This window comes from Chrysemys picta, chromosome 13 (assembly GCF_011386835.1).
Source record: "Chrysemys picta bellii isolate R12L10 chromosome 13, ASM1138683v2, whole genome shotgun sequence".
Lineage (NCBI taxonomy): Eukaryota > Metazoa > Chordata > Testudines > Emydidae > Chrysemys > Chrysemys picta.
In genome coordinates, this window is record NC_088803.1 from 52,291,232 (window position 1) to 52,305,224 (window position 13,993).

Consider the following 13,993-nt stretch of genomic DNA (forward strand, 5'->3'; position numbering starts at 1 on the left):
CTCAGCCCAGAGCTGGTGGCACAGTTCCTTGGGGAACACAACAGTTCTAGCTTGAATCCTCTCCAGCATCGCCCTCCTCTGGGCTTCCTGATACTCGTGCCCCAGTCCTGACCCCTGACCTGGGGGGACCCTCCCCTTTCTAGGGTCACTGGAAATCCAGGAGAGTCAGAGGCCCGAGTAAATCTCCCCTCGGTTAAACGTACAGCGTGAGATGACTGCTTCCCGAAACCCCCAGCTCAGGGCGTGGCGGGGGCTGACATGGAGCGTACTAGAGCAGTTTGCCCCTGGGGGGCTCCTCCCTGGGTCGGGTTAATGCTAAGGGACAGGTCATTGACTGACTCTCCTCACCTGTTGGATTCTTTCCTTTTGCAGCCCCTGGTCTATTTCCCTGTTTTCTTGCACTGTTGCCACCTGCCAACTTCTCTGTCTGCAGCCTCTGTCCCCCAGTGCAGGAAACGAGTCCCTAGATGGTGGAGCTGCAGTGACCCCTGCTGGCCAATCAGATGGAGCCCAGGCTTGACAGAGCGAAGGTGAAGGGGTGACCTGGTTGCAGTCTATAAGTACCTACGTGTCGTGGGGAACAAACATTTCATAATGGGCTCGTCAGTCTGGCAGATAAAGGTCTGACACACGATCCAATGGCTGGAAGTTGAAGCTAGACAAATTCTGACTGGAAATGAGGCCTAAATTTTTAATGGTGAGAGTAATTAACCACTGGAACAATTTACCAAGAGTTGTGGTGGATTCTCCATCATTGACAATTTTAAAATCAAGACGGGATGTTTCTCTAAAGGATCTGCTCTAGGGATTATCCAGGGGAGGTTCTCTGGCCTGTGCTTTAGAGCAGGTCAGATTAGAGGAGCACAACGGTCCCTTCTGGCCTGGGAATTTAGGAATCTCTGATGGGACGTACCCACTGCACTGACCTTCACTTCAGGGAGCAGATATGTGGAATACGGGGGTGTAACGCCATTTGTTCGTGTGTAATACGCTGTGTGTCCGTGAGACCCGGTGGTCCCGGAGCAGCTCTGCTGAGTCCTGTGGGATTGGCCTGACGCTCAGACTCTTGCTCCCTGGGCTGGCAGGAGCTGGGCGTTTTACGGATGTGACCCTGTGACTTGATTGGAGAGAAACAGACCCCTGCTGTTACTGCTGGGTCTGGCCAATCACCAGAGTGGCCTGGAGAGGGTCCCTGAGGGCCGTGGGCAGGGCCGGATCCCATAGGTGCCCATGCTGGTCTGTGCGCAGGGACACCGGGGAGGTGGGACACAGACCATGTGTAGTGCTGGGTTGTGTCTTTTCTGCTATTCTGGACTCTGGCTGAAGCCTCCTGCCTCTGCCCAGCTCTGAAGAGGCAGGAGATGGTTGTGTAATAATTTCTGTTCGACAATAAACCGCCCTGGCAATGCTTGAACTCACCCCAGACGTGCAGAGTCCTTTGGCTGATCTGCCCCTGAGCCGGCCGGCCCATCCCACGGCAAGGAAAACATCCAGCGTCTCTTTGTGGCTCTGTTGGGGCAGCAGGGAGAGGGAGAGGAGACCTTCAGGGAGCATTTCCTGCCTTCCTAGCGCATGAGTTGGGCTGGGTTGAAGTCCCACATCTTGGAAGATGCTGGGATCAGAAGGCCCCTGTCAAACTGTCCTACAGCGGCTCCGGAGCCTGGTACCAAGCTCAGGGCAGAGGGTGAGGAAGCCGGATTGGCACAAAGCCCAGATTGGCTGTGAGTTCTGTACTTAGATTTCACCTGCAAACGCCTCAGGCTCCATAACAGCCTTACTATGGAGTCAGAGACAGTCCCCTTGGGCACTCCCGTCTGTCTCACCACCCAGGGAGGTTCGCTTTTCTTTCCCATAGATGGTCCCTTGCACCAAAGATCCCAGCAATATTCCGGTTACTCCCAGTCCCAAAGGACCAGTCACTTACCCCAGGTCGATTGCACTTTAGATCTCACCCCAAAGACAATACTTGTAGCCAGTCCTATAATGAACTATCTGAATATTTATTATATAGGAAAAGGAAACAAGAGAGTTCTTTACAAGGTTAAAGCAGATAAACACACAAATGAGTTCCAAGAACTAATATAAGCCTCTATATATAAACAAACTGTATATGTCCTTTAGGGCTAACCCAGGCTAAACACTGGGGATTACTTGCTTATGCCGGACAAACCTTGTCCTTGAGGATCTAAGCAGCATGGAGACAGAGTTCCTCCTTGTTTGGGCTTTTTATTCCTTCCCTCCTTCTGCTTCAAGTTGCAAACTCAGCTGCTGGGAGGAATTCACTTGTGTGTCTCCTCTTCCTGGGTTCCAGCAATCAACAAAGTCTTTTGCCATCTGCTGGTCCATAGTATTTCATTTGGTGTCGATGGGCCTGCGTTGTCAGGCAGGACATAACCGTTGCTTTTGGAGATTAGCGTTTCACACTGGTTCATGCTTCTCTTCTGTCCGCTGATGTGCACAGCTACAGACGCTTCCAATGCGAACGCTCCAGTAGCACCGTACACGGTGGCTACAGCTGTTATAAGTGAGATTAACACAGGCAGCAACTCACACGCATTCAATAAAGTCTAAACAGGAAGCTCATTTGTGTAACTCTAATCCCTCGTGTAACAACACTAACACCCAGGTGAGCCAGCCTGGCTCCAGCTCGGGCTGTGTCAGGGATCAGTGGAGCTATGAGGGGGCTTGGCATGAGCTGGCACTTGGTTTGCTAGTGTCACACCCCCGAGCAGCAGCGCCGTTACCTCCCCCTGAGTGCAGTGTTTGTCATTGAAAAGGGACGTCGCAGCTCGTCTGTTATCGCTGTTTGTCATTCCGTGTGTTAGTTACAAAGCCCCCACTCTGCACTAGGTGCGTTTTGATTTTGTATCCAGAACATCTGGTGCCTTTTTGTAGCAGCCCAGGGTTTATCTGGCCCCTCTGCAGTTTGTGGGTTTAACCACTCCCCTCCCTCCATCCTGCTCTGTCCTATTTAACCTCCTTTTGGCAAGTCCCTTTTCTGGAGCTGTTTTCCCATCAGCCTTTTTAATTTCTTGCCCTGAAAACAAAAGTCCCATGCAAGAGCCAGATCTGCCTCCCTGGCCCCTACCAGGGGGAGTATGAAATCAGCAGGTGCCGTGATAGAAATGGGAGGGGGATGTTACCCCATGTACCCCCCACATTTCGGCTCTGGGGGGCAGGACAGGGGCTGAAGGTTTGTGACTGAAGGCTGGTGTTGGGTCTGTTTGAAGTAATGAATGTTCCACAATGGCAGCAAAACCTGAGCAATTAAACTGGGGGAACCATCCAGTTCAGAAAGCGCCCGGCTTCCACGGTCCCCCCGGGCACTTCTCTGCCCCTTTTTCTTTATCTCTAAGCTCTGGGCATTTGCATGAAAGCAGGAACCGTGTCGCTCTAAGAGTTCCTGGAGGGTAGCTGCTTCCGCACGCACGTGCAGCAGTTGGTCGGGGAGGCCAGAAGAACTGGGATGGGAATGGGGGTTGGGCCCGATGATCCTGGCCCAACCCAACCCCCAACCCTCGTTCCCTGCCGATCTCCTCGGTGAAAGGAAATAAGGAAAAGGAGACACAGCGACGGGGACCGGGGGGAATTTCTTCCTCAGCTTTTCAAGAGTTTTCTGGCCAGTGTCGGCTGCTCTTTAACAAGCCGGGCCCAGCAACGCCTCCAGGATCCACATCACTTGCGGCTGTGTTGTACACCCAGCCGGGGGCTGTTAGCAGCTCTGAGGGGCTCCATGCAGCCCAGCGCTGCAGAAGGGAGGTCACAGCAATGCAGGGCTGGGTGGCTCTGCTGTGTGACCAGTGGTATAGCCAGCTTCTAAGAGGAGGGGGAGAAAACAAAAAAGGCGCCCTCCGAGCTCCTCCTCTGGCCACGCCCCCCTTGGCTCCTCCTTCGGCCACTCTGTGCCCCCCCCATGGCTCCTCCTCTGGCCGCACCACCCCTCCCCCCTCCATGGCTCCTCCGGCTCTGCTGTGCCACCCCCATGGTCCCCCCTTGCTCCTCCAGCCGCGGCTGTCAGCCGCCATGCTGCGCCCCCCCTCGCTCCTCCGGCCGCGGCTGTCGGCCGCCATGCTGCGCCCCCCCCTCGCTCCTCTGGCCGCTTTTGGAAAGGTGGGGGAAGCAGCTGCTTCCCCTGCACCTCGCTAGCTACGCTACTGTGTGTGACGTGTGTGTTGAGTGGTGTGTGTGTTCATGGATGGGGAGGAAACTGAGAGGGGAGCTGTGCAGAAAAGCCCTTGGAAAAATGTCCAATAACACTGATATGTTTGAGGGTCACGTCCCAGGCAGGATCAGCGCTGCCGGGCTTGGCAGAAACACAGACAAATACATGGTCCCTGCCTCAAAGAGCTTAGAGTCCGAGAACACCAGTGCAATGGGAACGGCTCGGGGAGAGGGACACAATCAGAGAGATACAATTCCTATATCGATGTTCACACTAGCAATTCGTTTGTTATACACTGATGACGAGCTCCGTCTGCCCCGAAACACAGACATCGTCCCTTGTCTGATTTCATTGGCCAGTCATTAAACCCGCTGAACTGCATCCAAAGAGCCCATCACCTGACTGCTGGGTACTCACTGGAATGCTTCATGGCAGACGTCATTGATCAAGCCGCTCAGAACCAGGACAGATGCAAACAGGACGCCAGACACACAGAGATCCCTTGGTGCTGCTGTAGGTTTGTGGTCAGAGGATTTAGCTGGCAAAGGAAAAGACATCGCAGCAGAAAACAACAAAGACGGGTGTAATTCAGTTTGGGTGCCCGCCCTGCTCCCTGTGATCTCATTTGGGAGAGATCGAGTTTTCCGCAAACTGACACAGAGTGAAAACATAGTGGAGCAGAGGCTGGTGGAGCTTTAAGACTAGAAATGGGACAAAAACAGACTCTCAAATCCTAACCCATGCAAATATTTGAGGGGGACGTGTTTTAATGCCAGCTTCCATTTATTTATTAATTATCATGATTATTTATACAGTCTAGAGCACAGCGCTGAGATCTAGGCCCCATGGTGCTAGGTGCTGTACAAACATGGTGTAAGAGACAATTCCCTGCCCTAAATAATTTCCCATCTGTCAGAAATGAAGGAGGGAGGTAGCTCCCTTTTACGGACACCCAGCCAGTTAGCTATAAAATCCCTGTTAGTAGCTGTTCTCTACTTGCTTTACCTGTAAAGGGTTAGAAAAAAGCCCACAGGTAAAAAGAAGGGAGTGGGCACCTGACCAAAACAGCCAATGGGAAGTCTAGAACTTTTTAAAATTGGGAAACAACTTCCCTTTGTCTGTGTGTTGTGGTTTTCCGGGGAAGAGCAGAACAGGGCAGCACTTATGCTGTGAGAAGCTAAAGGCCAGGTATGAAAATCATCAGATCATACCGAAAGATTGCTTATCTGAAACCCCAGACATGTAAGTAAATCTGGGAAGGTCTAGAAAGACGTGATTAGGGTTATTTCTTTTATTTCTTATTGGTTTGTGGACTCCTCTGTGCTTTTGTTTTGCTTGTAACCTTTAAGCTGAACCACAGGAGACCTGTCTTGATGCTTAATTTTTGCCAAGACCACATTCTACAGGCCACTATCCTCTGATCCCACTGAGGAATACCAAAAGAAACTACACCTATCTATACCTATCTCGTAGAGCTGGAAGGGAACCTGCTCAAGAAACTCCCGGATACAGTACGGGAACAAATCTACATGGTCACACCCCCAGAATCCCGACCAGGGGTATTCTATCTGCTACCCAAGATCCATAAACCTGGAAACCCTGGACGCCCCATCATCTCAGGCATTGGCACCCTGACAGCAGGATTGTCTGGCTATGTAGACTCCCTCCTCAGGCCCTACGCTACCAGCACTCCCAGCTATCTTCGAGACACCACTGACTTCCTGAGGAAACTACAATGCATTAGTGATCTTCATGAAAACACCATCCTAGCCACTATGGATGTAGAAACCCTCTACACCAACATTCCACACAAAGATGGACTACAAGCCGTCAGGAACAGTATCCCTGATGAGGCCACAGTACGACTGGTGGCTGAGCTTTGTGACTTTGTCCTCACCCACAACCACTTCAGATTTGGGGACAACTTATACCTTCAAGTCAGTGGCACTGCTATGGGTACCCGCATGGCCCCACAGTATGCCAACATTTTTATGGCTGACTTAGAACAACGCTTTCCCAGCTCTCGTCCCCTAGTGCCCCTCCTCTACTTGCGCTACATTGATGACATCTTCATCATATGGACCCACGGAAAGGAGGCCCTTGAAGAATTCCACCTGGACTTCAACAATTTCCACCCCACCATCAACCTCAGCCTGGACCAGTCCACACAAGAGATCCACTTCCTGGACACTACAGTGCAAATAAGTGATGGTCACATAAACACCACCCTATACTGGAAACCTACTGACCGCTATACGTACTGTGACAGACCCAGACCAATGGAATACAGGAGTCTGGTAGAGGGCAAATATACTGGTCACTGGATGAGTAGTTTTCTGTTCCCTGAGTGACCAGAGCAGGGGCTGCACTAGAGTAATCAGGAACCTGCTAGAACCAGTTAAGGCAGGCAGGCTAATTAGGACACCTGGAGCCAATTAAGAAGAAACTGCTAGAGTCAATTAAGGCAGGCTAATCAGGGCACCTGGGTTTTAAAGGGAGCTCACTTCACTTTGTGGTGTGAGTGTGAGGAGCTGGGAGCAAGAGGCGCAAGGAGCTGAGAGGGTGTGGGTGTGCTGCTGGAGGACTGAGGAGCACAAGCGTTATCAGACACCAGGAGGAAGGTCCTGTGGTGAGACTAAGGAAGGTGTTTGGAGGAGGCCATGGGGAAGTAGCCCAGGGTGTTGTAGCTGTCATGCAGCTGTTACAGGAGGCACTATAGACAGCTGCAGTCCACAGGGCCCTGGGCTGGAACCTGGAGTAGAGGGTGGGCCCGGGTTCTCCCCCCCCCCCAAACTTCCCAATTGACCTGGACTGTGGGTTCTTCCAGAGGGGAAGGTCTCTGGGCTGTTCCCCAACCCACATGGTGAATCTGAGGCAAGAAAATCTGCCAATAAGCGCAGGACCCACCAAGATAGAGGAGGAACTTTGTCACAGTACCTACATGCCTCCAGCTTCCATCCAAGACACATCATATGATCCATTGTCTACAGCCAAGCCCTAAGATAAAACCGAATTTGCTCCAACCCCTCAGACAGAGACAAACACCTACAAGATCTTTATCAAGCATTCTTAAAACTACAATACCCACCTGGGGAAGTGAGGAAACAGAATGACAGAGCAAGATGGGTACCCAGAAATCACCTACTACAGGACAGGCCCAACAAGGACAATAACAGAACACCACTGGCCATCACATACAGCCCCCAGCTAAAACCTCTCCAGCGCATTATCCACGATCTACAACCTATCCTGGAAAATGATCCCTCATTCTCACAGACCTTGGGAGGCAGACCAGTCCTTGCTTACAGACAGCCCCCCAACCTGAAGCAAATACTCACCAGCAACTACACACCACACCACAGAAACACCAACCCAGGAACCAATCTCTGTAGCAAACCTCGTTGCCTACTCTGTCCCCATATCTACTCTGGTGACACCATCAGAGGACCCAACCACATCAGCCACACCATCAAGGGCTCATTCACCTGCACATCTACTAATGTGATATATGCCATCATGTGCCAGCAATGCCCCTCTGCCATGTACATTGGCCAAACCGGACAGTCCCTCCGCAAAAGAATAAATGGACACAAATCGGACATCAGGAATGGTAACATACATAAGCCAGTAAGTGAACACTTCAATCTCCCTGGTCATTCTATTACAGATTTAAAAGTCACTATCATTGAACAAAAAAACTTCAGAAACAGACTTCAAAGAGAAACTGCAGAACTAAAATTCATTTGCAAATTTAACACCATTAATCTGGGTTTGAATAGAGACTGGGAGTGGCTGGCTCATTACAGAAGCAGCTTTTCCTCTCCTGGAATTGACACCTCCTCATCTATTATTGGGAGTGGACTACATCCACCCTGATTGAATTGGCCCTGTCAACACTGGTTCTCCACTTGTGAAGTAACTCCCTGCTCTCCATGGGTCAGTATATAATGCCTGCATCTGTAACTTTCACTCCATGCATCTGAAGAAGTGAGGTTTTTACCAACGAAAGCTTATGCCCAAATAAATCTGTTCGTCTTTAAAGTGCCACCAGACTCCTTGTTGTTTTTGTAGATACAGACTAACACGGCTACCTCCTGATACTTAATTTTTGTAATTGTTTTTTTTAAAGATCTAGCAAAAAGCCTAAGTTCCAAATGTATTTTCTTTCTTTTTGTTTTTAATAAAATTTTCCTTTTTTAAGAACGGGTTTGGATTTTTGTATCCCTAAGAGGTTTGTGTATATGTTTTTTTTTAATTAGCTGGTGGCAACAGCTAATTTCCTTTGTTTTTCATTCTCAGCTGTTCCCTGGAGGGGGGGTGAAAGGGCTTGAGGGTACCCCCCAGGAAGGAATTCCAAAGTGCACCTTTCTGGGTTCTCAAAAGGGTTTTGGGTTTTTTTTTTTGCATTTGAGTGGGGGCACCATCTACCCATCCAAGGTCAGAGAGAAGCTGTAACCTTGGGAGTTTAATACCAGCCTGAAGTGACCAGTATTAATTTTTAGAATCCTTGTGGACCCCACCTTCTGCACTTGAAGTGCCAGAGTGGGGAATCAGCCCTGACACCAGCTAACTAGCCAAGTCAGAAAAAGGCAATTTCAAGATGGGAACGGGGGCCCTGAAGGACTCAGCGACTTCCCCAAGGTCACACATAATTGAACATCTCCTGGATCCCAGTCCAGTGCTTTTAGTACAGATCTTCTTTCTCCTCTTAGCCAAACTGGATTCGAACTAACTCCCAAAGCCAAACTCCAGCCTAGACCTAATCCAGATCCACCCTCTCCCTTCCCAGCCCATCTCTAATTAACAGATCGGGTGCTGGGAGTGGCCACGTGCTGTCTCCCCACTGAGGCGTGTGTTGAAGGAGCCTCTCTGGTAGCAGTCACCGCCAGGGACTAGCTCCAGAACAGGGGTCTCTGGGCCCAGCTTTCAGACGTCTCTGTGGACAGTGTTTCTGAACGTGCAGTGGCTGGTAAATGCTCTGGTTTGGTGTTCAGGAGGGAGATTTCAACACTGTCAGGGAATTCCCTTCCCAAAGAGCAGCCCTCTGCCAGGGCCCCTCTCTCCACCCTTCAATACCCCAGCAGCATTAGCCTGGGTGCTTCAGCTCATGGCTGTCGAAGGGCTGGATTACGTGAGGCTTCACAAGAGAACACGGGTCACCAGCCGCTTCGCTGTGAGAAGTAAAATTAATGGTGGGAAAAAACAGTTGAGTCTGTGGTGGAATAGGGAAATGTAACTAACACCATCCACTTCCTTCTGCATTAGGGGAAGATCTGATCCTGAACCTCACACTTCTCAGTATCTCTTTGGACAACGGAGAGCTGGCAAAGGCTGCGGTGTTGAAAGGTCGCCCCTCTGACAACAAAATGGCTCCATCAACCCCTGTGTCTGGATTGTCTCTTCCATGCCTGGTGCTGCTGCTTCTCCTGGAGATCCCTGGTGAGTGTAGAACATAGACACTGCCCACGCGGGCACAAGCCGTCTAGTCTGCTTTCTTGCTGCTTGCAACGGAGAGAAATTCCAGCTGCTCTAAAGGGAGGAATAAACCCTTGTGTATTTTATAGCGCAAGAGGAACTTCCTGCCCCCAGCTTGTGATCAGCTTGTGCTCTGGAGTGTGAGAACCGGTCACAGTGTTTAAAATGATCCCAGCTGGTGTCACTGCAGGGGCTGGTCTTCTTTTTATAAGTGTCTGATCTTTTGTAGAAACCTTACTGAGCAATTAGATTCAACAATATCCTGCAGCTGTGAATTCCACAGGTTAGCTAGAGCTGGGTTAAAAATATTTCTTTTTATCCCTTTAAATCGTGTTGCTTTCAGACTTCATCAGGTGCCATGTCTGTATGGGGCCATCAAGGGGCAAAATAACCCTCCGTTCATTGGCAGTAAGTGACACACCCAGAAGCTCCTTCTCTGTGGCTGGAGCAGCAGCAGCTGGGCTCAGGGCCCTTTTCCCTGCTCGTGCCCATGAGGTTCTGTCCCTGCCCCGGCTCCCCTGCTCACGCTCAGCGCAACAGCTCCCTGGTCCCTGCCTGCTCCCGGGAGCCGGGGCGGAGCTCTGGAAACGCGACTCCGGGGCAGCCTGCAGGGGTCGCTGTGGAACGACATAAAGTTATTCCCCAGCCAGCCAAAGCCCCTCCGTGGGCTGGGCCCGGCTCTAGGCAGGGCTGGGAGCAGGATCCACACAGCGGTGCCAGTCGTGGGACTGAACCCCCTGCTGCTGCGGGACTGGGGCTTGTCAACCAGCCTCCCCCAGCCCAGCCTGTTCTCTCCTTCCAGGGGCCGGGGCCCAGGAGTTCCAGCTGCTGCAGCCCCAGGACGCCGTGTCGGTGTCAGCGGGAGAGACTCTCACTCTGAACTGCTCTCTGACTGGGCTCGCTCCAGTAGGACCCGTGAAGTGGTTCAAGGACTCGGGCAGTGGCCGCCAGCTCGTTTATGACCAGAAGGGATCATTCCCCCGGGTGACGCGGGCTGTGAATGGCTCTAGCACAGACTTTACCATCCGCATCAGTGACACCCGCCCCGAGGACACCGGGATCTATCACTGTGTGAAATTTATGAAGGGGTCGGGAGCCGATGAGGAGTTCAGATCCGGCGCTGGCACCGTCGTGTTTGTGAGCGGTGAGTGCGAGCTCCCCCCAGCCCCACGCCCCTCCCCACCGGGGGCTGGTACCAGGGCGGGGAACAACCCAGCTCGGCCCAGACACTGACCGGGGAGCTGCGCTTCCCACCGAGACTGCATCAAAGTGGGACCTGGGTTCAGACCTACACCTGGGGGTGGGGAGGGTGTGGCTTTTAGGTAGGGTTACCATTCGTCCGGATTCCCCCGGACATGTCCGGCTTTTTTGAGTTAAAAATAGCGTCCGGGGGGAATTTGTAAATGTCCGGATTTCCCCCCATGCAGAGCATGCGTGGCTTACAGGGCAGCCGGCCGGATCCTGCCACTCGCACGGGCTCCGGCAGTCAGAGCCCCTCCTCCACTTCCCCCTCCTCTCCCCTGCAACTTGAGACCAGTCCCCTCCTCTCTCTCCCCCCCCCCCCCCCGCATTCACAGATCGCCGGCCGTCCCCTTGGCCTCCGGCCGTCTGGAGGTCCGACCCTGCTCCCCTCCCCCGCTGCCGAGCACGCCGCTCTGCAGCACAGTAAGGGGGCCGGGGGTCAGAGAAGCGGCAGGGAGGTTCTGGGTGGGGGGGTAGTCAAGAGACAGGGAGCAGGGGGGAGGGTTGGATGGGTCAGGAGTTCAGGGGGGGCTGTCTGGGGGTTGGGGATGTAAGGTTTTGGGCAGTCAGGGTACAGGTGGGGGGGGTCTCAGGAGGGGGCAGTTAGGGGACAAGGCACAGGGAGGCTTAGGTAGGGGGTGGGGTTCTGGAGGGCAGTTAGGAGCAGGGGTCCCAGGAGGGGACAGTCAGGGGACAGGGAGCAGAGGGGTTTAGATGGGTCAGGAGTTCGGGGGGGGGGGGGCTGTCCAGGGGTGGGGGTGTGGATAAGGGTTGGGGCAGTCAGGGGACAGGTAGGGGGGTAGAGTCCTAGGGGGCCAGTTAGGATGTGGGGAAGGTCTCAGGAGGGGGCAGTCAGGGGACAAGGAGCAGGAAGGCTTAGGGAGGGGGTGGAGTCCTGGGGGGCAGTTAGGGGCAGGGGTCCCAGGAGGGGGCAATCACGGGGACAAGGAGTGAGGGGGAGGGTTGGGGGTTCTGAGGGGGCGGGAAGTGGGAGGGAGTGGAAGGGGCAGGGGCGGGGCTAGGGCAGGATAGGGGCGGGGCTAGGGCAGGGCTCCTCCCGTCCTCTTTTTTGATTGTTGAAATATGGTAACCCTATTTTAGGGAGATGGGGGAAGAAGAGGGAGAAATGTCTGTTCTACCCCAGGGATCGCTGCTCCCCAACGAAAACGAAGTTCCAGGTGTGCCAGGGGGTGCAGTGGGGGGTGACTGGCCGGGTGGGTGCAGTGGGGGGGGGGTGACTGGCCGGGTAGGTGCATTGGGGGGGGGGGGGGTGTCAGGTGTTGGGTTGATTCTTCTCACTCGGCCCCTCCAGAAAGAGCTGCCGGAGCGGCTGGTGGTGGTGGGGGGGTACCCGGCTCTGCCGCCCTTCGCAGCCTCCAGCCGAACCGGCTGCGACTCCTCACACTCACCTACGCGGGGTGTGACAGTGTACCCCATAAGGCTTTATGGGGAGGGGGTGCTTATAAATGTATGTATGACATAACTGGAATATGTTTTGTGCTGCCTGTGACATGTAACATATCTCCGTAAAGATTATGGTCTACTATATCTATTCATCTTATTTGTGTATATATATATATATATATATCATTTTCTACTTAAGGTTAAGAATATGGGCTGTATGCTTGCTTGGTTTCTAAGTAAGCTTTGGGAGGCATTTGGTCAGCTTCTTTAGGAAGGAATTCGCCAGGTTAAGTACCTGATCAGGAAACACTTGGAGAACAATTTTCAGGGTAGCAGCCGTGTTAGTCTGTATCCTCAAAAAGAACAGGAGGACTTCTGGCACCTTAGAGACTAATGAATTTATTAGAGCATAAGCATATGCATCCGAAGAAATGGGTTGTAGCCCATGAAAGCTTATGCTCTAATAAATTTGTTAGTCTCTAAGGTGCCACAAGTACTCCTGTTCTTTTTGGAGAACAATGCATCTTGGAATGCTCCAATCCACATAAGAAGTCTTCCTGGAGACATGCAAGATACCATGTGGACAATGGCTTCGGCCTGTAAAGACTGAGTCATGCGGGGACATGTGACTTGCCCAGGTGACTCCAGAACTCCATCTTGGAGCTGGACTTTGCATAGGGGGGGGGGTGGTGTCTCCACCCACAGAGAGAGAGTCTATTTAAACCCGTGGGAGACCCCCTCCATTTTGTCTTCAGCTAGCTAAAGAAGGAGCCTCTCCACCCCTCCCCCCCATACTTGAAGGAGACTGAAACAAAGGACAGTAACTACAGGGGGTGTGAGTGATTGCTGGAGCCAGGCCTCGCGGGGGCGAGGGCTAGCTCAGTGGTTTGAGCATTGGCCTGATAAACCCAGGGTTGTGAGTTCAATCCTTGAGGGGGCCACTTAGGGATCTGGGGCAAAATCAGTACTTGGTCCTGCTAGTGAAGGCAGGGGGCTGGACTCGATGACCTTTCAAGGTCCCTTCCAGTTCTAGGAGATGGGATATCTCCATTAATTTAAAAGGAGATTAGCCTGTAAAAGGGAGTGCTCTGGAACTGGTGAGGAAATTATCTGTATTTAGTTTGATTAGACATAGATTTGCGCATTTTGTTTTATTTTGCTGGGTGACTTACTTTGTTCTGTCTGTTACTACTTTGAACCACTTAAATCCTACTGTCTGTATTTAATAAAATCACTTTTTATTTAGTAATTTACTCAGAGTACGTATTAATACCTGGGGGAGCAAACAACTGTGCATATCTCTCTATCACTGTTATAGAGGGCGAACAATTTCTGAGTTTGCCCTGCTTAAGCTTTATGCAGGGTAAAACGGATTTATCTGGGTTTAGACCCCATTGGGAGTTGGGCATCCGAGTGCTAAAGACAGGGACACTACTGTGAGCTATTTTCAGGTAAACTTGCAGCTTTGGGACAAGTGATTCAGACCCTGGGTCTGTGTCTGGAGCCAGACCGGAGTGTCTGGCTCAGCAAGACAGGGTGCTGGAGTCCTGAGCTGGCAGGGAAAACAGAAGCAGGGGTAGTCTTTGCACATCGGGTGGCAGCTCCCAAGGGGGTTTCTGTGATCCAACCCGTCACACGGGGGAATTGCTCCCAGCACCAGGGGGCTTCTCCTCCCCTCCCAGTGCCCGGGGCCACCCCAGTAGAGACGGG

General features: G+C 52.3%; 1 protein-coding gene across 5 annotated transcripts in view; it reads left to right on the forward strand.

Annotated features, from left to right (window-relative positions):
* Positions 1 to 13,993, forward strand: part of LOC101936938 (signal-regulatory protein beta-1-like) — a 35,195-nt gene that overhangs the window by 14,848 nt on the left and 6,354 nt on the right. For all 5 annotated transcript variants that reach the window (XM_065566268.1, XM_065566271.1, XM_065566267.1 and 2 more), the window contains 2 exons: positions 9,428 to 9,601; positions 10,440 to 10,781. In XM_065566268.1, the coding sequence (XP_065422340.1) occupies positions 9,428 to 9,601; positions 10,440 to 10,781 (516 nt within the window). The remainder of the gene's footprint in view (positions 1 to 9,427; positions 9,602 to 10,439; positions 10,782 to 13,993) is intronic.